Here is a 25,643-nt window from a genome sequence, read left to right on the forward strand (position 1 = left end):
TGCCTTATAATAATGATAACATTCTTAAGAAAGGAAAAACAACCTTATAGATACTGTTTCAAATGTCATCCTCCAATTGGAAATGTTATGAACTTTGTATTTTGAACCTGATCTATGTTTTCCAGCGATAAGATTTTTATAAAGAAAAAAAATCAATGAAATATGGAAAAGGAGATTAAAAAGTTAATATATTAAGGATTATATAAAAACCTGTGGAACTAACAGTACTTCTTAGGTGGTAGTGTGAGCCTTATTTCTGTATTGTGTCAGATCTGAGGCTGGTCCTTAATATATTTCATAATTGTTAGGAATAATGTAATTACATCTATTTTTTAAAATTGTATTTTTATTCTAATTTGTTATATATGATAGCAGAATGCATTAAAATTCATATTACACATATAGAGCACACTTTTTTGTATTTCTGGTTGTACACAAAGTATATTCATACTATTCGTGTCTTCATACAGATACTTAGGGAAATAATGTCCATCTCATTTCACCATCTTTTTTACAGTCCTTGCTCCATCTCTTCCCCTTCCCTCCCCTTTGCCCTATCTAGAGTTTGTCTAATCTTCCCATGCTCCCCCTTCCAACCTCACTATGAATCAGCCTCCTTATATCAGACAAAACATTCAGCATTTAGTTTTTTGGGATTGGCTAACTTCAGTTAACATTATATTCCTCCAACTCTATCCATTTACCTGCAAATGTCAGGATTTATTCTCTTTTATTGCTGAGTAATATTCCATTGTGTATAAATACCACATTTTCTTTCTTCATGCATCTACTGGCAGGCATCTAAGTTGATTCCACATGAAACTGCCACAGTTTCCTATAGCTTATTCATACTCACCCTCTCCAGGGCAGAGATCCATAGTCTCATCTTTTAGCACCATTTAATGTTATATGTAATGTTAAATAAAGAGAAGGTATTACTATTTCTATATTGCCTTTAATGTGAGGGCTAACTTAGGATGCAGTTTGAACTTTTGAAATTAAGGAGGTACCAAAAAGAAGCAGGGCTGTGGATGAGATGGGTGAACAGCAACATCATACAAGACTAAGTAGAAGGACAAGTTGAGGCAATGTGTGAGAAGAGAGATTTTATTGTTTTGTTTTTTCTTTAAGAGATGAAATCTTCTCATGTTGCCCAGGCTTGACCCCAAACTCCTGGGCTCAGAAATCTTAAAGTGATCCTCCTACCTCAGCCTCTTGAGAAGAGAATTAATGATTAACTTTTGGATTTTTGTTCTTTTTTGCAGGAAGCAGTTGGCTATCTTGGCTGACCTAGTGAAAGATTTACCACTGGAGTTTGACTTCCTCTTTTCGCAGTCTCAGGCGGAAGTGATCTCTGGGAAACAGGAAGGTACGGTCCTCAAGGAGTACAGCTGCGTCACTTCTCAGCCACTCATAGCCGAGGCTCTCCTGATGGTGTTTAGGACTGCTTTATATATCTGATTTTTATCTTCCTGTCAAGAATTTTCTTATTGTGCTATACAGTTTATTTTATATTCTGCATCAATATCTGTTTTAGACCGCTGTTTCTCAAAATCATAGCTTTATATCTGGTTTTAATTTAGTACTAAGCACTGTGCTTAGACTTTATCAGTATATAATGATAATTCCAAATGAATCTTTGGTTAATTAACTGTACTTGTGAAAACATGTATAGTTCTGGGAGTTGTATTGAGTTTTCCAAATTCAGATGGAAAGCAAATTATTAGACTAAAGTAAGGGAGGATTTTAATTTCAGAGAAAGACCAGGATGAGTTACTTTTGTTTTGTTATAGACTTTCCCTTATTTGAAGTTACTGTGCAATTTTTATACTACCCTATATACTTATGTTATTTGGTTTGTACTTTGGGGCAAAATTGTCCAGATGTGGGCAGTATGATGAATTGTCTTCATTTCTTAACAAGGAGGAGGGAAAAGATTTTCCTTTTTAAATTTCAGAATTGGCATTTTACAGTCCTAAAATTTACATTTTCTTCTTAATATTCTATTATTTTCTGAGACATTCTGTCTTTCTCTTCATTGTAAGACTACTCATATTTCTTGTTTATCTAGCTGCCTTAATGCTTTTGGCTGATAATTCCAGTGTACATGTCATGTCAGGGTTGGCATCTTTGGTCTTTTCTTTCCCTTATGAGTTGAGACTTTCTTGGATCTTTTTTTTTTTTTTAATTTTTATTTTTTTAGTTGTAGATGGACACAATATTTTATTTACTTATTTGTATGTGGTACTTAGGATCGAACCCAGCGCCTCACACATGTGAGGAAAGCGCTCGACCACTGAACTACAACCCCAGCCCTCTTGGGTCTTTTTATGCCAACTTATTTTTTATTGTATTTTGGGCATTTTGAATATTATGAGACTCTGAGTCCTGTTTAAATCCTAATGAAAACATTGATTTTTTTTTTTTAAATTTTAGTAGGCGGTCAACTTGGTAAGTTCAAGCTCAAATTCTTTTTTACCTTCTATGGGCTGTGACCCAATTAGTTCAATATTCAGAGCTCTGACACTGCTATTTGGATTTGTCCCATGTGTGTCAGCCAGCAGCAGTCTAGGGCAGTGGCCTATCCTGTGGTTCAGTTCTGAAAGCCTTTGGTGTATTGTTTAGGGTCAGATTCATGCACATGTACCTTGTAGGGGAGCCTAGGATTTCATACACAACTTTACTTGCTACTCTCACAATGTCCCTGACACTTTATGCTTCCTTGGAGCTCATTTTCATAGTCCTCTGTCAGAAAATCAGGCTTTTAATTTGTCCACTCTGTGAAGCACTTCCTGTGATTGCATGTGCTTCCAGAGCAAAGTGATGGGAGGACACAGAGAGAAAAATAAGCAATATGAATTTGTTTCTTATGTGTGCACCTCTATTGTTGCAGGATTGCCTGAGTTAGGAGGAAACACAGTAAAAGAAAAAAAAAAAAAACAAACAGCAGATTTTCCCTACTCTCTCTGAACCTATGGAATCCCCTTTTCTGCTTTTTAAAGTTCTTTTTGTCCACACCTGGTACATACTTTCATGTTTCAAGCTGCTTTTGAGTCCAGGTCAAGCAATATCTAAGGAGAAAAAAAATGGGCGAACCACTACTGGTTTGGCGTACTTTAAATTCTGGTCTCTTTTTCATTATACCCACTATCTTTTACCTTCAGAGTTCTCACAAAGCTGCTCCATCGACTCCATCCAGAGTGTATATTTGCATCCAGTGGAGAGATAGGATGAGGTGTGCTTACTCCATCTTGCCCAGATTCAGAACTCCAGGATTTACATTTTCAACACTTATTTTTATAGTTAATTCTTATTAATTATAGGAATTTGGAAGATACAGATACTTTAAAAAGGGGGGAAATCACAAAGCAAAGGTTTAAGATTCATACACTGAGAATATGGAATAAAATACTGTGATTATTTTTTTTCCTAAGAAAATGGGGAAAGAGCTGCCCTAAGGAGAGGTGTATACATGATGTAGCAGTAGAGAATTAAGTTTTTGTATTTTTTACTTAGGGGTTTATGCATGGATTGGAATCAACTTTGTTTTGGGAAGATTTGACCATGAGGATGGTGAGTAAAATTCTCTTCTTAGCATAATTCATTAAGGGCTGAAGGTTTTAAGTCATAATCTGTCAGTTGTTTATAAGTACTAATTTTCAGTTGTGTTTCTTTTTTAAAACTTAAGGTGCTTTATTTTCCAGTCCAAATTTGCCTTCTTTTATTTCTTTTTAATGTAAAATGTTTAAAAAAAATTTTTAGTTATAGATGGATATAATAACTTTATTTTATTTGTTTATTTTTATGTGATGCTGAGGATCAAACCCAGTGCTTCACACATTTGAAGCAAGTGCTCTACCACTGAACTACAACCACAGCCCCTGTAAAATGTTTTTAATATAAAAAGTTTCAAATATTCATAAAAAGGAGAGTGAATGATAAAATGAACTTCCATGGACCCATGACCCAGACAATAGTTACTAAAATTTTATCATTTGTTGTTTCCATTCTTCCTCCACATAACACATTTTCTCAAAAATATTTTTCTTTAGTTGTAGATGGCTACAATTACTTTATTTTATTTATTTATTTTTATGTGGTGCTGAAGATCGAACCCAGTGCCTCACACATGCTAGGCGAGCGCTCTACCACTGAGCTACAACCCCAGCCCCCTCATTGTGTTTTTAAAAAGCAAACCCTAGCCATATCATTTTGTCTTCACATATGTAAGTATGTCTGACAGAAAAAGTTTCAAAACAAAACAAATACACATATCCACAATGCCATTTTAAAACATAACAAAAGTAACAATTCCTGATAGGGTGCAGTACCCATCTAATACCCAGGTAGATTTTACTGATTTTCTCAAGAATGTTTATTTGTAATTTGACCTCTTAAATCAGAATCTGATCAAGGGTCAAATATTGCATTTGATCAATATGCTTCTGTAGTCTCTTTTAATCTATAACAATTAACCTTATCATCCACTCCTCCACCTTTTTGCAAACCATTCATTAAAAACAAAACAAAATTGGGTCACTTGATTGAATGAATTTCCATGTCTGGATTGGTTAACTGCATCTTTGTGAAATGTTTCTCACCCCTGCCATGTCTGTCCTGTCTATTGGTGGTTAGGTACAGAAGCTTGATTAGACTAAGAATAAATCAGAGAAAAAAAAATCAAAGATGGTGCTGTGCTTCCTACAATATCACATCAGGAATTTCATCATGTCTGGTTCTTCCACCATTCGTCTCATTCAGACTGATGAGATATTGTCAGCCTGATCTGTTATATATTTTTTTTTAACATTTTTTTTTAAGAGAGAGGAAAGAGAGAGGGAGAGAGAGAGAGAACTTTTGATATTTATTTTTCAGTTTTTGGCGGACACAACATCTTTGTATGTGGTGCTGAGGATCGAACCCGGGCCGCACACATGCCAGGCGAGCGCGCTACCGCTTGAGCCACATCTCCAGCCCCAGCCTGATCTGTTATAGAAATTCCTCGTCTGCCTTTTACCTAATGATTGTTGTAGCCAATTGTATCCATTGCTTATATAAGTGTTTTCATTAGAGGTTGCAAAATAGCGGTTTTATGTCATTTTATTTGCACTTAACAGCTGAGATTTTACATGATGAACTTTTTCTTCATCAATATCTTTTCATTATTTTGAAATACAGTTTTATGGGAAAGTTAGACTAAATCTTTGATTCCTTTATTTATAAAGTTTTTGAATAATGACTTGGTGTTCTAGCAACTTCTAAAGGTAATCAATGAATTTTTTTTCTTTGGTGTTGGGGATTAAACCCAGGGCTTCACACATGCTAAGCAAGAGCTCTACCAACTGAGCTCTATCCTTAGTCTTAATTGTCATAAACTATGGATTTCAATGTATCTGATCTATTAGAGCCCATCACCTCAGATCTGGAAATGTGGTGGATCAGTGATGGAAGTCCATGTCAGGCCCTGGGTTCAGTCCCCAGCACCACAAAAATAAATAAATGAAGAAAGACAGCCCATCACTTCATTGTTATCTTTATTTTTTTTTATTGCTTTAGTTCTTACTCTCAATTTGTATTTTTTTTTTTATTGGATGTTCACAACATTACAAAGCTCATGACAAATCATATTTCATAGATTAGAATCAATTGGGTTATGAACTCCCATTTTTACCCCAAATACAGATTGCAGAATCACATCGGTTACACATCACATTTTTACATACTGCCATATTAGTGACTGTTGTATTCTGCTACCTTTCCTATCCTCTACTATCCCCCCTCCCCGCCCCTCCCATCTTCTCTCTACCCCATCTACTGTAATTCATTTCCCTCCATGTTTGTTATCCCCTTCCCCTCGTAAACTCTTATATGTTATTTTGTATAACTATAAGGGTCTCCCTCCATTTCCATGTGATTTCCCTTTTTTTTCTCCCTTTCCTTCCCGCCTCATGTCTCTGTATAATGCTTATCTTTTCTTCCTGCTCATCCTCCCTGTTTTGTTCTTAGTTGCTCTCTTTATATCAAAGAAGACATTTGGTATTTGTGTTTTAGGGATTGGCTAGCTTCACTAAGCATAATCTGCTCTAGTGCCATCCATTTCCCTGCAAATTCCGTGATTTTGTCATTTTTTAGTGCTGCATAATACTCCATGGTGTATAAATGCCACATTTTTTTTATCCATTCATCTATTGAAGGGCCTCTGGGTTGATTCCACAATCTAGCAATTGTGAATTGTGCTGCTATGAACATCGATGTGGCAGTATCCCTGTAGTGTGCTCTTTTAAGGTCTTCAGGAAATAGTCCGAGTAGGGCAATAGCTGGGTCAAATGGTGGTTCCATTCCCAGCTTTCCCAGGAATCTCCATACTGCTTTCCAAATTGGCCGCACCCGTTTGCAGTCCCACCAGCAGTGTACAAGAGTACCCTTTTCCCCACATCCTCGCCAGCACTCATTGTTGTTTGACTTCATCATGGCTGCCAATCTTACTGGGGTGAGGTGGTATCTTAGGGTGGTTTTGATTTGCATTTCCTTGACTGCTAGAGATGGTGAGCATTTTTTCATGTACTTGTTGATTGATTGTATGTCCTCCTCTGTGAAGTGTTTGTTCATGTCCTTGGCCCATTTGTTGATTGGGTTGTTTGTTTTCTTATTGTCTAATTTTTTGAGTTCTTTGTATACTCTGGATATTAGGGATATAAGCATCTTTAGGTTGGCTTCTGTACGGGGTGTGTATTGTGTGTGAATGTGTGGTGTGTGTGTGTGTGTGTGTGTGTGTGTGTGTGTTAGTTACTAGGGATTGAACCCAGGGTCAATCCACCATGGAGTTCCATCCCCAGCTCTTTATAATTTTTTTTTTTTTTTTTTTTTTTTTTTTTAATTTTGAGAGTCTTGCTAAATTGCCAAGGCTGACCTTGGACTTGTGATCCTCCTGTTTCAACTTCCATTGTCACTGATTACAGTTACAGTTGTGCACTGCTGGACCCAGGTTCCCGTATCTCCTTTTTTTTGTGGTGTCAGGGATTGAACCTAGGACCCTGCCTAAGCTAGCTAGCATTTGCCTGTACCACTGAGCTAGATCCCCAACCTCCTGTATCCTGTTAACATGATTCCAACACTCTAGTATTTCCCTTACTAACAAGCTTTCCATGCTTGTTTTGTATATTTTCTACCCTAGATCTGGCATTGGCAATTTTTTGAGGAAATCTGGTTTCTTTTAGATAGAAAATGATATTTGAAGATTTTGGTTTAGATACCAGAAGTGCTTATTGCTCTTGGTTAATTATTACTTATAAACTTTTCAGTGAATAGAGGTAGGAAATACCTATTTTTTTTAAGAAAGAGAAAAATAAATCATGAATTCATAGTGATATTTCCAACTCATATTTAAAATTATAAGGTTATTTCATTTGATTTTATACTTAAATATTTAATGTATTTAATTTCTTTGTATTCTTTTTTTCCTCATACGCTAAATTTTTGTCCCTGAAGATAATAACATATTGCTTTATTCTATAGTATGGATTTGATAGTTTTCAAATAATAATACCAATAATAAGGACTACTAGAATGCAGTTTAAGATGTTTATGTCTTGTTTTTAGGGTATAATCTACTATGTAAAAATAGTCCAACTATGTTTAAGTCACTTGAAATATCTCTTCTCTTATAATATGTAGTTGATAGATTAATTTATTTTAGTTTGCTTTAAAATTTTTAAGTGAATGCTATGTTGAGGCGTTCTCTTCCTTTTCAACTTAAGTTTGGGTTTTTGTAACTGTTTCTCTTATTATTTCAGAATTAGATGCTGATGCTTCCCAGGAATCAGCAGTAGGACGCAGAAGGACTGTAGGGATATTAGATATGGGAGGAGCCTCTCTTCAAATTGCTTATGAAGTTCCTACCTCAACCTCTGTCCTTCCTCCAAAACAGGTATTTTGCATTTAATGGAAATTCAGTTAGAAATGCCAATATTTGAAAATGAAGAACACTGTCTTTGAACTTAAGCCAACCTGCCTGGGTCCAAATACTTGTTCAGATACTTGCTAGCTCGGTTATCTTGAGTAAGTTACCTCCCTGAGCCTCAGTGTCGTCATGTATAAGAAGGCATGAAAATAGTATCTCCCTCATAAAGTTGTAAGAATGTGTGAAGCACTTAGCAAACTGCCCGGCTTATGATAAGTGTTTGATACATTTTAGCAGTTACCATTAAGCATCTTCCAAGGCTGCCTGAGGAGTAAATACAATGCATGTAAATCCTAGAGACAATATTTGATACATGTCTGTTGTTCAGTAAATGCTATCTCCTTTCTTCTTACTAATGATTCTATTCCTGTCCTTTTTTATTCCTTACCCAATTTAGAATGCAGAGAATGTATTTTGGGGAGATGTTTCATCATAGAAAAGAGAACACAGTTTCTCTTTTTGAGCATCTATTATGTGTAAGAAATAGGACATCTTTGTTATACTTCCCTCTAAAACTTTGAATTTGTCATTGGAGACAACTAATGATCTCAGCCAAACCAGGGTTTCTCATCCATGACACGATTAACATTTAGGGCTGATAATTCTTTGTTGTGGGTGGCTGTGTTTCCTAGAATGTTTAGCAGCATTCATGGCCTCTTCCAAATGCCAGTAATAACCCTTGCTCCTTCAGTTGTGACAGTCAGAAGTGTCTCCTAACATTGCCACATGTCTACTTGAGAGGGTGAAGTGAAAATTACCCCTGGTTGAGACCCGCTGGTTTAAACAGAGCTGTGGCCGTATGGGGACTGGCAGGGTCAGCCCCATTTTCAAGGCTTGAATGGAGCCATGTTGGCCACATGAAAGGTGAGGGATGGGTATAGCATGATAGTAGGCTTTTACATAATGGAGGTTGAGGGAAGGCCATCTGCATGGATAGAACAGTATGTACAAAGGCACAGACAAGGCAGAAAAGAACCAGAATGTCCATGGAATGGTGACTAGCCTGCTGCAGCATGGGATTTCAGGTGTGATAATGGGAAGATAAGATGGATTATACCATGAGGAGTCTTGAGTGTCATCCTAGGGACTTGGTTTTTATTTCTGTAGACAGTGGGGAACTAGCAAAAGTTTTGAGTAGAGCAGTCATATAGGCCTGTTTCATCATGAAACAAATTCTGGGGGTTCATCTGAGTTCTGAATTTTGCAGCCATGTTGACTGATCTGATCTGATTTTTAGGAAAATAATTTTGGTGTGAGTAAGAGAAAGAAATGTAGGTCAGGGACCCTTAAGTGCGAAGTGGTAAGTGGTTGAACTAAGCAGTATAAGTAGAAATGGAAGGGAGGAGACGGATTTCAAGGAGTGACGGGTTGTGGTGGTGTGTGACTAAAGGAGGCCAGTGATGCTGAGGGTCCTAGATAAATAACTATAAGGCTGAGGAACTCCACTGCTGAGAAAAGGCACATGTGGAAAGGGAAGGGTCGATGCTGAACCAACAGTAAAGCCAGGAGAGGTGTGGGTAAGAGCATCTGTCTGGTCTTCTAGCTATTTGGTACTAAGACCAGTGAGTTTATTTCTGGGTGTGTTGAGTGTGAGATATACAAGAAACATGCATGTCAGAATTTCCATAGGACTATTAGAAATGTGAGTCCACAGAGATATTCTTTGCCAGGGTTGGAGATTAGGGAACTAACTTGGTTAAGAAACTGTTTAGTCTGTATTTGTTAGTATGTATTCTATAGGTAAAATGAATACATTGTTCTGATTTAAGGAATAGGTAACAAGTGGCACTGTGAAACATAAAGTCTTAAACAAATGGCTTTTCTTGTGCATGTTTAGAAAGTAATACTAGTACATAAAGTATAGCAAGCAATGAATTAGATGTATGCATAGAAATATAATGGCTCTTAAAGATGGATCATAGTGCTTAGTTAAAAAGGAAGGAAAAAGCACAAGAGATTTTGGGGGACATTTCAGATCCAAACTATAACAGTTCAATTTACAAAGTTATTCACATTCACAAAGTTGTTCAATCATCATTTTGGATTCCACAAAGAAACCCCATATTCCTTAGCACTCATTTTCTTTCCATTCTCCCTATTCCCTATCTCCAACAACCACTAGTCTACTTCCTGTGTCCTGTGGATCTGCCTATTCTGAGTCTTTCATATAAATAATATCACACACTATGGCCATTTGGGTCTGCCTCTTACTTAGCAGAACGTTTCCAAGGTTCATCTATGTTGTGCATGTGTCAGTGCTTCATTGCTTTATGTGGCTGAATAACATTCTGTTGTACACCCATGCCGTGTTTTGTTTATCCATTCATCAGCTGATGGACATTGAGTTGCTTCCACTTTTTGGTTATTATCAGTAATACTGCTGTGAACATTTATGTACACATTTTTATGTAGACATACTTTTCAGATCACTTCAGTATATATTTAGGAGCAGAATTGCTGGATGTAGTAGCTTTTTCACAAATACAATCAGAATCAGTAATCTCCATTTTTCAATAATACACAAACAAAAATTACACATTAAGCACATTAGAATGGTTGCTTATTACAAGGAACAGGAATGGATATGAGCATAAATGGGACCAAATAAAGCAGAAGAGAGGCTTTGCCATGATAATGTGCCATCTGCTGGGGTATGTGATTAAGTTAACCTCTGCACTTGAGGTTAAGAGAGAGGGGGTGGGGAGGGAGAGGAAGAAGAGTACTTTTTTTCTTTGGAGATAAAATAAGATTGAAATTTTCCAGTGCCCAAACTTGTCACAAAGAATATTAGGTCTTCTTGAATAGTTTGGAAAAGACCATAGAATAAATCTCATGATGATTCTCTAAATTCCTTTTTTATTAAAGGATTTTTTCCTTATAAAAATAGCCCATTGCCATTGTGGAGAATTAGAAAATACAAAGTACATATCAGAAAATGACATCCACTGTAATAATTCTACCTCCTATACTACAGATAGTGTTTTAATCTCTAAATTTGTTTAGTCTCCAACTTGGCCTCTAATTTGTACTTTTTGGTGCAGTCTTATCATTTTATGTCTTTGTCTAAATTAGAAAGCAATGAAAACTAAAATTCCCTTTTTTTTTTTTTTTGAACATTGTATTATAGGAAGAAGCTGCCAAGATTCTGCTGGCTGAGTTCAACCTGGGCTGTGATGTGCAACACACCGAACATGTGTATAGGGTTTATGTCACAACCTTTCTGGGTTTTGGAGGCAACTTTGCCCGGCAGCGCTATGAAGACCTTGTGCTAAATGAAACTCTTAGCAAAAACAGGTACACTGGACATGAGATCCAAGTTTCTAAAACAATGTCATCAGGCCAAAAATATCAGGAAGAATATTCACATCCTTTCTTCTCCTTTCCAATCATACCTGCCAGTGAGCTAGATCTCTCACTAAGACACCTTTTATCAGCAGCCCCACCTGGCCTGTTCCAGGGTGCACTGTGTTCTTTGTTATTAGGACTCATAAAAAGGTACAATAGCTTGTTATGGTTTCTTGCTGTGTTCTACATCCAGACATGGTATCATGGGATAAGTGAGGCTAATAAAGATCTAATTTAAGATGTGTAGTATAATGTACCTCCCAGCAGTTCCTTTTACATACTGATGCTTAAAACATGATTGTTGACTTACAGTGGAGTAAGTCATCTCATATGAGAGTCAGGTTTGTAGTGTGCTCAAAATGTAAAAAGCATATGTAATTACAGTTAACTTTTAAAATGATTTCTTGTTAAGTCCCCAAATAGCCAGTTTTTCTTCCAGCATTGGACAGATCACCAGTTCTTCTTTTGAGTACCAGATGAACCAATTAGACCATAATAAACAATTATGAAGTGATTGTTTGGAGTATTTAAAATTATTTATTATTATGCATACTAAAAGAAAGCATACAACAGAGTTCTTTTCCACCATAAAATTATTTACACTCATTTATTTAGCTAGAAAAACTAGCTTGAAAAACTACTGTAGTATCCCATTTGTAATAATTTCTCCATAACAACCAATTATCTTATATTTAGTGCATGTTGAAGAAAATATTGTCTCCTAAATCTTTCTAAATTTTCTACGTTTCAGTCAGCAAGAGTTTGGGGTGCCCAGGATGATTGATGACTGCAGTCACATCAGGCAGTGTGTTTTGTTCTGAATGTGCTCTTAGGTCCACACAGGTGTTGCTTAGGTTGTGGTACTGATTGCTCCTCTGGGCACTATCACATTTCAAGAATATTTGTTATGAAGGTTTCATACCCATTTTGATTTGTTCCTACTTCAGTAGCCACTGTGCCCCTACCCCCCGCTTTGTTGTTCTTTTTTCCTGTTTGCTGTTCTCTGCTGCCTCAGAACTTCTTGCCAGCCTGCCTCTTCTTCTTCTTATGCATTGTTATTTTCTGGTCAAGTGTCTTAAGTCATGTGAGATTGAGGAGTAAAAGGTATATATTGTTGTGGCTGCCAATCTACTAGAGAAACCTATGCCTCCTGGGATGGTGAAACTTAATGGTTCTGTCTTCTGAATAAAAATTTTCTGAGTTTTCTTCAGTTGGTTACATGTCTTAAAATAAATTCCATATGTTCCTAAGTATTCTGTTATGTTGCCGCCTTCCCAGTCTCTCCTTCAATCTTTATACTTGTGGGTGCATCTTCATACCAGGAAACTCATTCTTTCACATCTACCTGTTTAGGAACTAATGAAAAATTAACTGCACTGGGAAATTTTATTTGGTCTCCATGAAATTTCCATCCTTGGACAGCTCTGCCTGTTAATCTCTATAGTAATTGATAATACAGTTACTAGATAAGCATAGACCAAAGAACTAGAACCATGTGATGGTTATGGAGGGAATCAAATCCTGTCCCTCCACTGTTCACACAGAGACTCCCAGACCTGCAGGTTGCTCTCCGGAGCCGGTGTTCTGTCTGTTCTGTTCCAGCACTGCTCATTCCAAGCCAGGCATTGCCATGATCCCACTGCTGTGGTCCTCTCCTCAGAAACCCTCCCCCAGCCCTTCCCACTTTGCCCCCTTGCAGTTGTATTTTTAAACATGAGAACCACACTCAGCATGGAAAGATCCTTGTATTTGGGGGAGGCATGTGGAAATGAAGTCCAGATGGAGGACAACAGATTCCTATCTCCAGTTTTTCTGTGCCTGGGAATGAGATATGCTGATGACAGGCTTGACTAAAATTGATCACTGGCATATTTTTTCCTTCTTCTTTTTCTGAATTTAATTTGTTTATATTAAATTTACATATGATGTTCCTGCATGGTAATAGTCCACTGCATCCTTATTTCTAGGGATGGCATGAAAAACAGTCCTGAGATGTATGGGATGAGTGTTGTTTCTTAGAGTGTTTGAGCTCAGCAGTCTCATGCTTTGTTTTTGTCATGTGGACAGGCTGCTTGGCCAGAAGACGGGCCTGAGTCCTGACAATCCATTTCTGGATCCCTGCCTGCCCGTGGGACTCACTGACGTGGTGGAAAGAAATAACCAGGTCCTACACATCCGAGGAAAAGGGGACTGGGCCTCTTGTGGGGCCATGCTGAGCCCCCTGCTGGCTCGCTCCAACACCAGCAAAGCCTCCCTGAATGGCATTTACCAGTCACCAATTGATTTCAACAACAGCGAGTTCTACGGCTTCTCCGAATTTTTTTACTGTACAGAGGATGTGTTGCGCATTGGTGGCCGCTACCATGGGCCAACATTTGCCAAGGCTGCTCAGGTAGATCATTAATGATAAAATGACTCATGTTTGCAGCAGCCATGCTTTGGGTGTCTAACTTTGTGCCAGGCACTGTGCAAAGGGCTTTGTATGCAAAAGCTTATTTGATTCTTAGGTGGGGCCCCATGAGCCCTTGTTTTAGAGGAAAAGATAGACTCAGAGAAGTTAAGGACCTGCTATGCTAAATAGCCTTCTAATACTTGTCTAGCATACAGAAGGCCTTACATTCAGTCTGCAACACTGCAAAATTAATTAATTAGTTGAGTTTAAGTTTCCATGGACATTTTAACAGCCAGATATAAAATTGTTGTGATTGCTAATGATTTTTCTTCCAACTTTCTAATGGTCTTGTTAATGCCTATGACCAGAAAGTGTCATTGTATTTATTTTTCCCTTTGCTGAGTGTCTCAGATATAATGTGCTTTCGGAGATGATGTCATACTGGATCCAGGGCAGGTCCATTTTCTTTTTCTTGGTTGGAATTATTAAGAGGACAGATTGGTATGGGGTCACTTAGAGACTATTAGAAAGATGTGAAAAGCAATGATGATAGAAGTATTATTCAGATTTAAAATGCACATTTATAGGATTTAAGCATCTTATAGGCTTAAATCATTAGATACCTGGGTAGGTAAAAGTTTAGCCAACTTTCTGTAGGTCGCTGCCTTAGTTTAGAGTCTTTGTTAGTGAACTTCACTATAACTAACTACCTGAGATAATTTATAAAGAGAACAGGTTTGTTTTGGCTCAGTTTTCTAAGTTCCAGTCCAAGATCAATTGGCCACTTTGCTTTGAGCCTGGGGTGAGATAGCACATCATGGAAGGAACATGTGAAGGAGTAGAACTGTTTGCATCATGAGCCAGGGAGCAGAGAGAGCAAGAAGGGAGCCAGGGTCCCACAGTCTCCTTTAAGGACATTCCCCCAGTGATCTAAAGACCTCCACTCAGCCCCACCTCTTAAAGATTCCAACACCTCCCAAAAGTGCCACACTGAGGGCCAAGCCTTTAACATATAGACCTTTGGGAGACATTCTACATCCAAACTAGTAGAATCCTATCTTTGATTTTTGTATAACTCTGCTTTATCTCTGTTGTCAGAGAAATATATGAGAAGAATCCATCTTCCTGTACATTTTATTCTTTCTGCTTTCTTAAAATTCTCAAGGATTGTCTTGGTAAAAGACTTCCAAAATAATAATATCTGCAGTATCTGTGCTATTATATCCCCAAAAGATAGTTCCCATGGAATATTGTGGAACACTTGGTTTGTATTTTTCTTTCCTTTCTAGACCCTGGGACTACACTCTTTTACCTTCCCTTTCCAGAGCTAAAGAGTCCCTGATTGTCCATGACCTAAGTCTTTCTCTTATCTCAAAACTTCTTCAAATTCTATTCTCTTGAACACCATAGGGCTCAAGTCATTGCTTACCCAAGTTGCTAATGTCAATAAATTCCCTTCCCAAGGTAAAAGGGAAGATTTTGCTTCCTTGACATTTAAAAAATTTATTTATTCTAATTTGTTATATATGACAGCAGAATGCATTACAATTCATATTACACATATAGAGCACAATTTTTCATGTCTCGGGTTGTACACAAAGTAGAGTCACACCATTCGTTTCTTCATACATGTATTTAGGGTAATAATGTCCATCTTATTCCTTTATCTTTCCTACTCCCTTTCCCCTTCTTGAAATCTTAGAGTAACTCTGTATTTATTTGCATTTCTCTAATTGTATCATCTTCTGAGAAATGTCTGTTAGTTCCTTGGCCCATTTAGTGATTGGGTTATTTGTTTTTTTCCTTGACATTTTTTACTCTTAGATGTTATAGTCCCAAATTTCCTGGCCACCCTTTCCAAAATTACAACTCTTCCCATATGACTCTCTGCCCTTTCCCGCTTTGTTTGTCCCCTGAGCATTTATGTCATCTTACATACTGTATATGCGTGCATGTATATATTTATGTTTGTTTGTTTTTCTCTTACTATTAAAAGGTAAGCTTCATGAGGACAGGAATTCTTTTTTTCACTGCTCAATCCCTTGGCACCTAGGATAGCACATAACACAGAGTAGACATTCAGCAAATGTTTGTTCCCTGAACAAACCAAAAGAAATAATTCTTTTGGTGAGAATCACAACGTGGAGGCAGGCCAGTGATAGGTTTCTGACCATTCTGCCCCAGCTGTCTTCTTTCCTCATGTCAGCTCTGCAGAGTAGAGTGAAGCTCCCTTTGGCTTTTGATGTTGCTCTTCCTTCTCCTAACCTTAACTCTATGAAGCCTAAGAGGTTCAGGATCCAGCTCAAACTGTTTTTATACTAGACTTGGAGGCAATGGGAATAAAGAGAGGTTTGGCACAGTGTTCAGTGAATGAATATGCCATTTCCTGGGTCAGCTAGTAGCTCACAGGTAACTCGGAGTAGAGCAATGGTGCCTGGGGACATTAGGGAGTCTGCCTCCTATTTCATGCTGTACTGTTTCTCTGTGGTTGTTCCAGGATTACTGTGGCATGGCTTGGTCAGTACTAACTCAGAGGTTCAAGAATGGCCTCTTTTCTTCACATGCAGATGAGCATCGACTCAAGTAAGTAATTTTTTATTTCATCTTAGATATGGCCTTAGAATATGGATGGCAGATTATAATGGAGAGCCACCAAACAATAGTATAGATTGGATTTTATGTTGAAGGAGAATTTGATTATTTCAGATTTTGATTTTCTGAGGTTTTAGGGCAAAGCCAAAGGCAACCAGGGGTTACTAAATAGAGTTTTGTCAGTGTGTAGTGGTGCATGTCTATAATCCCAGCAACTTGGGAGATGAAAGCAGGAGAATTTTAAGTTCAAGGCCAGCCTCAGCAAATTAGTGAGCCCCTCAACATAAAAAAGAAAAAGGGATGGAGAAGTAGCTCAGTGGTAGAGAACCCCTCAGTTTAATGCACAGTTCTGCTAAATAAATTAATTGATAGCTAAGTAAGTAAAAGTAAAAAATAGAGTTTTCTCCAAGTGATTTGATATCAAAAGGGCAGTTCTTTTTATTCTAAACATTTTATCATAGAAACTATCAAACATGCAGAAAATTAGAATAGTAACATGTAACTTTCACCCAGCTTTAATAACTCTCGGCATTGTGCCAATTTGAGTCATTGGTATTCCCATTTTATAAATGTTCAAAACTTTTAAATGCAAACAAAAATAGAATAGTATAATGAATTCCCATGCACCTATCATCCCACTTCTTTACTAACAGTTATTAACTCCTGGCCAGTGTTGTCTTCCTTCCTCTACCTGCTTCTTACAACTGAATTATTTTGAAGCAAATCCTAGAGAGCATACAGTTACATTTGTAGATATTTCAACAGCTTCTCTGAAGATGGGAATGGAAGGAAAGAAAAAATGAAGGTGGGAAGGAAGGGAGGAAGGGAAGAAGGAAGAAAGGAAGGAGGAAAGGTAGGAAGACAAACAAAGAGAAACCCAGCCACAGCATCATTTGTAGTAAGATAAATTAAAATTTGGATTCACCTAGAGGTGAGGAAGGTGAATCTGGGAGAGGTAGATCTATTGACATCCAGTGGGCATACATGGCTTATCGTAAAGGAAAGCGTTATAATTCTTTTTATTTACTTATTTAATGTTTTTTTATCACAACTCAGATATCAGTGTTTTAAGTCAGCTTGGATGTACCAAGTCCTGCATGAAGGATTCCACTTTCCCTACGACTACTCAAACCTGCGGACAGCCCAGCTGGTGTATGACCGAGAGGTTCAGTGGACGCTGGGAGCCATTCTGTATAAAACTCGATTCTTACCACTCAGGTAAATAGACCAACCAAGCTGGTACCTTGAGCTTAGAGACAATGTTTGTTGTTGGCTTAGGATAAATTTCTTCAGTGACCCTCCCCCCAATTTCCACATCCCCAAAACTATACCCCCCCCCACTTCCTTATTCTAATCAGGCATTTGAAACAGAAAGAAGATTGGAAATTATTGGGCTAGAGTCCATTCCTATCTTTGCCATTTCAGAAAGTCAGCTTTATTAGTTCACCAACAACAAATCAGTCTTTAGGATTGAGCTCTTACTAACCATTCTAAGATGCTCACTGATGAACCAGAATGTTACTCGAGTTACTTTGAAAAACATGTGACTAGAGAAGGTGGGGAGGCTGTGTGGCCAGAGCAAGCTTCCAAAATGAGTAAGAATCACTCCAGAGAGTGTGTTATTAGATATTTGGTGGTTCAGAATTAGAACAAAGGACATGCTGTGTCTTTAATAAGAGGTATATTTTCTTCAAGCTGTGGCAGGCATTTCAGTGCCTTGCCTTTATGTCCTGTAAGGACAATTTTTAGATACTCTTTCCCTTGGACTATTTCAGATAAATTCTTAATCTTTGGTGCTTGTTCCTCTAAATTCAATGCCATGAAGAACCAGACAGTTAATAGAATTGAAGGAAGAGGGTTGCATGGGGGTTGTGGGAACCAGATGTTGTGCTCCAACTAAAGTGCTGGTGACTGTCATGCAGAATTGCTACCTGAGCATTTGCCTGGTCTCATTTGTCCATAAAAGGCAGATATCCATATTGTATATGAAGTCTTTCATTTTGGAGATTCACATTAAAAGACAAAACAAAACAAAACAAACAGAAGAACACTACAGGGTAAACAAAACAAAAAGTGGATCTAGTATCTGAATGACCAAAGAGTGGCTTCTATTCTGGCCAGGCCACTAGACTACTTTTTTCCCCCAGGTTATAATATAATGGTCAGGAAACAGCTTTCTTTAGGTACGCTAGCTCCTAAGGAAATGTAGCAACTTTTTAAAAAAAGATCTAGACACTCTGTTTCCTTGGTTGGATTGTCTTAGAATGTTTCTGTGGATGGAATAAATGGGGTAACACCTTCTGATCAGAACAAACATTTTTCTTTGAAACTAACAGTTTTTTCCACCTTTCCTTAGGGATCTTCGGCAGGAAGGTGTCCGACAAACCCATGGTAGCTGGTTCCGTCTCTCCTTTGTCTATAATCACTATCTCTTCTTTGCCTGTATCTTGGTGGTGCTACTGGCCATCATCCTGTACCTTCTACGACTCCGCCGAATTCACCACCGACAAACTCGAGCCTCAGCTCCATTGGACTTGCTGTGGATTGAAGAGGTGGTGCCGATGATTGGGGTACAGGTGGGGCCATGAGGATGGACCAGGACTGGAGAAACTTGAGTACCCCAGAGTTGCTGCTCATTGAATTTCTTCACTTTTTTTGTACTGATCTCAGATGCTGCTTTGACCTTGGAATTTCTACTTTAATTTCCACTTTAATTCCTTCTTAGTACCCAGGTCCTCTTCTCAGAGAGAAGTTGTTATTTAGTCTGTGAGGAACTAAGTGACAAGACATTGGTGCTAACAAGGGGACCAAGCATGCTCTCAGAGGTCTGGTGTTCCTGGATCTAGCCATTTTTCCCCTTGCTAAAGCATGAAGTTTGGCATTGGGCACACTGGAAGCCTGGTTGAAACCAAACTTGGAGCATCTGATACAAAGCTGGGGACATTCTAGCAAGTGCAGCAGCCCCTTCTTTCTCTGTAACAGAGATATTGTTTATGTGGAGATCCACAACCTTTAATATGGATCCAAGATCTTTGCAATTTAATGGACCAGATATGAATTTCCAGGCAACCAAAATGATACAACTTCCTTGCTTACTTGACAAAGAAGCCATTGTGGATATGATCCAAGATTCCTCACAATGTTGCTGATGTTAGAATATGACTTTAAAGGGTTGGAACCTCTTCTAAATGGATGGCCCATTGAAGATTTTATAATATTTTATCTGATGGCTGGTCTGACCAGGATAGAAATTTTTTTTTCTCTTGTTCTTGTCTATGTGCCTCACAGGCTGTTTGGGCATTAATTTTATTTTTTGAGTCTTAAGTGTGTTTCTAAGATGGAGAAACTAGTGGGGTATGAGGACCTGAATTTGACTGGTTTCATGAATGATTGTCCCCTAGGTATATTTTTATGTATAGGGAGAATTCAAGAGTTCCTTCATTTTATTACTCAGATCAATATCTAGTTTGGGAAGGAATGTATTGAGGTTGTCATCATGTGAGTGGGCAAAGGCAATAAACTCAAAGCTCTTACTATTTTTTTTTTTTTTGAAAAATAGAAATTTTCCCAATTCCTGACTCAGAATATCTGAAAGAAAGCAAATTCTACACTTTGGGAAAAATAGATTAATCTGCTCAGAAGCCACATGGCAGCTTGCAGAACCTCTGTTAAGAGTGGCTCAGTCACAAATAGAATTTCCATTAGTGAGAGGGAAAGCCATACAATTCCATTTCCATCCACTATCCTTCAGGAGCTTCGCTTCTCCTCCATGTTTAGCCTTTCAGTTGCAGGAACATTTCTTTTTCATCACCTCCTGCCTTTCCCCACTGAGTCTTCTTTATGCTTTACCTTCTATATTTAGCTGTTAAGTGTCTAGTCCACAAATATGCTTCTGGGGTTAAAGAAACTTTCTTTTCATTGCCTTTGATTTCTAGAATTAAATGAAGAGAAAAAAAATGGTCTCTGACTTTAAAGAATGGAAATGGATCTCTTAAACTAAATTCCCTACTAGGAGTAGTAAGGAATTAGGTGCTTCACAGAACAGAGAAGATGAAATTAAGATTCTCCTACAAATAAGTATACTATGATTGATTGGTAGGTGAAAGGGTGGTAAGTCTTGAATTGTTTTCTAATTAGATAAACATGAATCTAGCAAAGACCATTTCCTTTGAAAATATCTTTTTCCTTTCATTTGGGATTATGTCACAGCAATTTCCTTTAATTTTTAAGAATTCTTAATTGCCTTGATTTTCTTTATTTCTTATTTTTATGCCCTGTGAATGAGCCCTTGCCTTACGAATGCTCCTTAAAAATCATGTCAAAATGTTTTTGCTAGCCAGTGCCTATTTAGGTTAACTGTAACTCCACCTTGATTCCAAATACTACTTTGGGTTTTCTTGGGAGATCTAGTCAATGATATATTTAAAATCTATGTGATTGAACAGTAATCATATTTGTGTGCTCAAACTGAAGTTGAAGCAGGAACATAGTGACTAGTCCAATTTTAAAGCTCTTTTTTAAAAATATTTATTTTTTAGTTCTCGGTGGACACAACATCTTTGTTTGTATGTGGTGCTAAGGATCGAACCCGGGCTGTACACATGCCAGGCGAGCGCTCTACCGCTTGAGCCACATCCCAAGCCCTTAAAGTTCTTAATAGTGAGATTATTCTTCATCCTGGTTGTAAAAATAAGCAGCTGCCATTTATTAAGCACTTAGTATTACCAGACACTCTTAAGAAATTTTATGTATGTTTTTTAATCATTACCATAACCTTACACATTGATATTACTATATTCTTTTTATAGTTGAGAATCTCAGGATACCTACATTTATCTTTTTTTGAATATAAAAATATTTCTTATTCTTAATTTATTTCTATTAGTTTTTGTTCAGTGCGTTATAGCCTGTTTATTATTTTAAAATTATGGGATCTAGGCTTATCCTTATTATCATGAATAAGACTTCCTGAAATTCCATAGTACAATAATAAGAAGGAAAAATTATTATACTATACTTCAGAAGAACTGAGTATTTGCTTTTGGTATTGGTTCCTATTCTTCTTCCATTGCTCCCAATTAGTAGATTTTAAATGAAATCCATTAGCTAGAAACAGAAGCCATTTATTCTTTGCTGAAGGCCAATTACTTATATACTGCTTCCTCACAGTGAAATATTCTTGCTTATAGGAGCAGAAGTTGATCTTGCCATACATACCCTTTATCTTCTTTTAACCTGCACTCTTTCAGGATTCTTATTTGTACTTCTGCATGTTTGAGTGGTTTCCTTGTGAAGATAATTAAACTTCATATTCCAGTGGTTCCTTTGAATCTTACAGTTGTTCTTTGTAATAGCAATAATGAACTTGAGCTGTTTTAGAACTTTTGTTATTACTGAGACAGGTCACAGATGTCAACTTTGGAGTCAGTGGCTTATCGTATTGATGTTTTATTCGACTTATGATGGAATAACCCATCACTTTTCCATGAATTGTCATTAGAGCATATTGAAAATGTGTTTAATACCCACTTCTGTGGCATTACATTTAGTTGCAGTTAACTCTAAGGCAAATTATACCCTCTCTCTGTACTTCATCTCCTTGAATTGCTTTTCCTTGGCCTAGAAAATTTTATTCACTTTCTACTAACGTATTTATTTTCTCCAAATGTCATCTGAAGTATTCTACCCCTCCCTGTTCTCTGCCTAAGAGCTTCCTTTAACATTTAAGTGTTAGTTAGTAATTATTGAAATGATTGACCTACGACATTAACATTTGCTGTCACATCCATATTTGCTTCTTACTGGTATTACCTGAACAGATGCCTCCCGCTAACCCACAGTCTCCTAGTTTTGTATTTTGTTTTCTGTTGGGTGAGAGACAAATGGACAGCGTGATTTAAGGGAAGGAACATTGTATTTAATGAATAGCCAGTTTGGATGCTACTCCTATCTTTAGTTTACTTTCACAGATTACTCCAGGCAATTTCACTTGCTTTCTCTGGTTCAGTTTTCATTCATAAAACAAGATGACAAGATAAAGAACTAGTCAGGAGACAAGGTTTAAAAAAAGTCACATGACTTCAGGAAGAGGATTTTGGCCTTTGGTTTAGAGGACCAGGCTGTTCTAAAGAGCATCCCATTTTACCCATAGCCCTGACATTAAGGTTGATGGGAATGGGACTTCCAGTAGCAATCATTATAAATAAATTACAGATGAAAGGCTTTTTGTTTTTGTTTTTTAATTTACAAAGAATAGAGATTTACTTAGCTCACAGTTCTGGAAGCTGGGCAGTACAAGAGCATGGTACCAACATCTGCTGTTTTTTTGTTGCATCATAACATGGCAGAGGCATCAGATGATGAGAACGATGAAGCTGGGATTTCAGAGGTCTTCCGGGCAACCCCCCTTGATTTTTTGATGTTTAAATTGAGGCCCACAACAGTCATGGGTAAATTCACAGTGTGTAGCCTCTTAGATACCAAGTTTCTCCATTCTTTCCCTGCCAATCATTTTGACAGGTACAAAAGAATGCTCACTGATGGAATCTTTCTGCAGTCGGTCTCACTGCTGCTCCAGTTCTGGGCACCTTGCACAATGCCTTGCATGTGTTAGGCCAAGTGCTCTACTACTGAGCTGCATCCCCAGCCCTCTGCAAATGTATTTTAGTAGAACCTATTTTAGTACAGCTGGCTGCAACTAACTGTGCCAGATCTTTAAAAAAAAAAAAAAAAAAAAAAAGAGAGAGAGAGAGAGAATTTTTTAATATTTATTTTTTAGTTTTCGGCGGACACAACATCTTTGTATATGGTGCTGAGGATCGAACCCGGGCCGCACGCATGCCAGGCGAGCGCACTACCGCTTGAGCCACATCCCCAGCCCCTGTGCCAGATCTTTATAAAGGCTTCTGATACTCATTTTTTACTTCTTTGCTCACTCTCAGAAATATACTTTCAAAGAAATAGTGCCAAGTTTCCACTGCATATATTTTTACTTTTCTTTATTTTAAAATTTAGATGTTTCTTTTAAACAATTTGATTACTTTGCACAATTTTGTTAACCACAGCATCCAAGCAATTAATATGATGATTACAATCCAAATGAAGATATAAATGCCTACCAAATCTACCTCATTAAGAACTTGGTTGTAATTCTTGGGCAGTTTCCAGACTTCCTTATGGAACAAAGAACATAGTGCTGGGTGGTTTTTATTATTTTTCTTGGTTGGTAAACTTCTTTTCAAACTAGTTCAGAACTAGTGTCTAAATTTTCCTTTTTGCTCTGGTATGTGATACAACTTCATTTCAGCTGGAATTAAGAATTAGGGTAGGAAGTAGCAATGGATGTTTCAGGGCTGGGGCTACAGCCCAGTGGCAGAGCGCTTGCCTGGCATGTGTGAGACACTGAGTTCGATTCTTAGCACCACATATAAATGAACAAATAAAATAATGGCATTCTGTCCATCTACAACAACAAAGTTTTTTAAAAAAATTCTCCAAAATTAGGCTTTTACATTAAATGCTAGCTTCAGTCTTGCCATTGGGGTAATATGCTTCTGTCAAACTTGTGAGGATTTTGTAGGGTGTTATAAAAAAAGTCACCATTAAAAAAAATGAAAACTCAAGACTAAGTTTTGATACTTCTGATTAATGTAGAATAGCAGCATTTTTGCTGAAATATATACTTTTTTTAGGTGATGTTCTCCTTGGTTGTCTCGCTTAACTTGGATCTGATCTAAATTGAAAAGTTGTAGTACCTTGTATCCCATTAATCTTCTGGTTCCTTATTTTGCAGGTGTCTTGTTAAAGTTTTATCTTAAGCCTGCTTTGTCTACTTTCTCCTCTTCTAATATGTTAACAGACTGTCCTTGCATTTTTACACATTTCCCTTTTGCCCTAATATTTCATTATTTCCCAGTTTGTTGATACTGTTGTTATTAAAGGGACAAAGAAGGCATAATATACCAGCTGACCATTTTGCTTCTTAGAAATCTGAGCAATAAGAGGGTCCTTTTATCTGTAAAACTGAATTATTGCTCATACTATAAGGGCTTTCATTTTAAAAATATAATCAATCATTGCTTCCCATTTTCATAAATACCAAAGCTAAAAAATGTTCTCAATCACAGGATGTTTATAGCCATGCACATGTGACCTCAGGCAACCTGAAGACATGTCTGTTCCTGAGCCTGTCCTTTGTAAGTAGGGCAGCCACTACTAGTCCCTCCAGTGGCTCACCATTCTTCCCCCACCACTTGTGTTAATCAGCTTTTTACTATAAGTAAATACCTGAGGTAATTAGCGTATAAAGGGGTTGTTTTGGATCAGTTTCAGATATTCCAGTCCACGTTGGAGTAGCCCCTTTTGCTTTGAGCACATCATGGCAAGAGTATGTGGTAGAACAGAACTGCTGACCTCATTGCCAGCAAGCAGTCAAGGGAGCTCAAGTCCCACAGTTCCTTTCATGGGCACACCCACAAAGACATAAGGACCTTGAATGAGGCCCCACTTCTCCAAGAGCCTACCACTTGCCAGGAGTGCCATCGTAGGGACCAAGCCTTTAATCATGGGCTGTGAGGGATATTCCAGATTCAAATCTAGTAACTCTCTCAGGTAGTCATGGTACTTTCCTAAGCAGCCCTGCCTATGAACTCTGCCCCTCATTAGTTTCATAAGCCTTTCTCTGTCAGCAGGGCCCCAAATACTTAGATTTCTGTTGTTTCATTGTATTTAAAATTCTCATTGCACAATTCCCGTTTAGTTGAAGCTCTCAGGTAAATGCTATATTACCTCCATTAATTACCTGGAGGAATGGCCTCTGTGGAGTGTGCCCCAAAGCATCTTTTTATTATGATCCACAATTAGATATTCCACATGAATAAAACAAAGGCTGCTTATATTGCATTGATTTGGGGGGCTGTGAAAACTATGTTTTTCTAATGCTTCACATTAACTAAGAAAGTTTTGCTGAATAATTCTTAAATTTCTCATTAAGTCAGTCAGTGTTGAGGAAAATGTACAATGTGTGTTAGAGTGGTGATGCAGTCACCCCATGCAGGGACACGGGCATATGTGGTATATATGCCCAAATGATTCATCATTTGTCCCAGGTCCACAGGATATCTGCAGGCAAACTGGTTATCCTAAAACCATGATCATCAGCATTGTTCTTTGCAACCAACATCACTTTAGGCAGCTGCTAATCATCCCTACCACAAAGGACAGCATATGTCAATATGGGTTAAAGACACAATACTCTGGTTGACTGATGAACATATGTCCTTTAATTTTCTTCAGGTTTAAAAACAATTATTGGGACCTTTAAAATATTTAGGGAAATTCATTTAATCCTATACA

At 37.6% G+C, this 25,643-nt stretch overlaps 1 protein-coding gene across 3 annotated transcripts in view; it reads left to right on the forward strand.

Moving 5' to 3' along the window:
- The window catches only part of ENTPD7 (ectonucleoside triphosphate diphosphohydrolase 7), a 44,218-nt gene extending 19,088 nt beyond the window's left edge, over positions 1–25,130 (forward strand). Inside the window, exons 6-15 of one of the 3 annotated variants that reach the window (XM_081268475.1) lie at positions 1,266–1,369; positions 3,517–3,573; positions 7,794–7,927; positions 11,088–11,254; positions 12,057–12,110; positions 13,373–13,697; positions 16,195–16,280; positions 17,346–17,507; positions 18,646–24,628; positions 24,805–25,130. In XM_081268475.1, coding sequence (XP_081124601.1) covers positions 1,266–1,369; positions 3,517–3,573; positions 7,794–7,927; positions 11,088–11,254; positions 12,057–12,110; positions 13,373–13,697; positions 16,195–16,280; positions 17,346–17,507; positions 18,646–18,877 — 1,321 coding nt within the window. In that variant the 3' untranslated portion in view covers positions 18,878–24,628; positions 24,805–25,130. Of the gene's footprint in view, positions 1–1,265; positions 1,370–3,516; positions 3,574–7,793; positions 7,928–11,087; positions 11,255–12,056; positions 12,111–13,372; positions 13,698–16,194; positions 16,281–17,345; positions 17,508–18,645 lie in introns of all 3 variants that reach the window. The other 2 variants (XM_081268476.1, XM_081268477.1) reach the window with 2 other exon arrangements.
- The last annotated feature ends 513 nt before the right edge of the window (positions 25,131–25,643 follow it).

Source organism: Spermophilus citellus, assembly GCF_964194105.1.
Source record: "Spermophilus citellus genome assembly, chromosome: 15".
In the NCBI taxonomy this organism is placed as follows: Eukaryota; Metazoa; Chordata; class Mammalia; order Rodentia; family Sciuridae; genus Spermophilus; species Spermophilus citellus.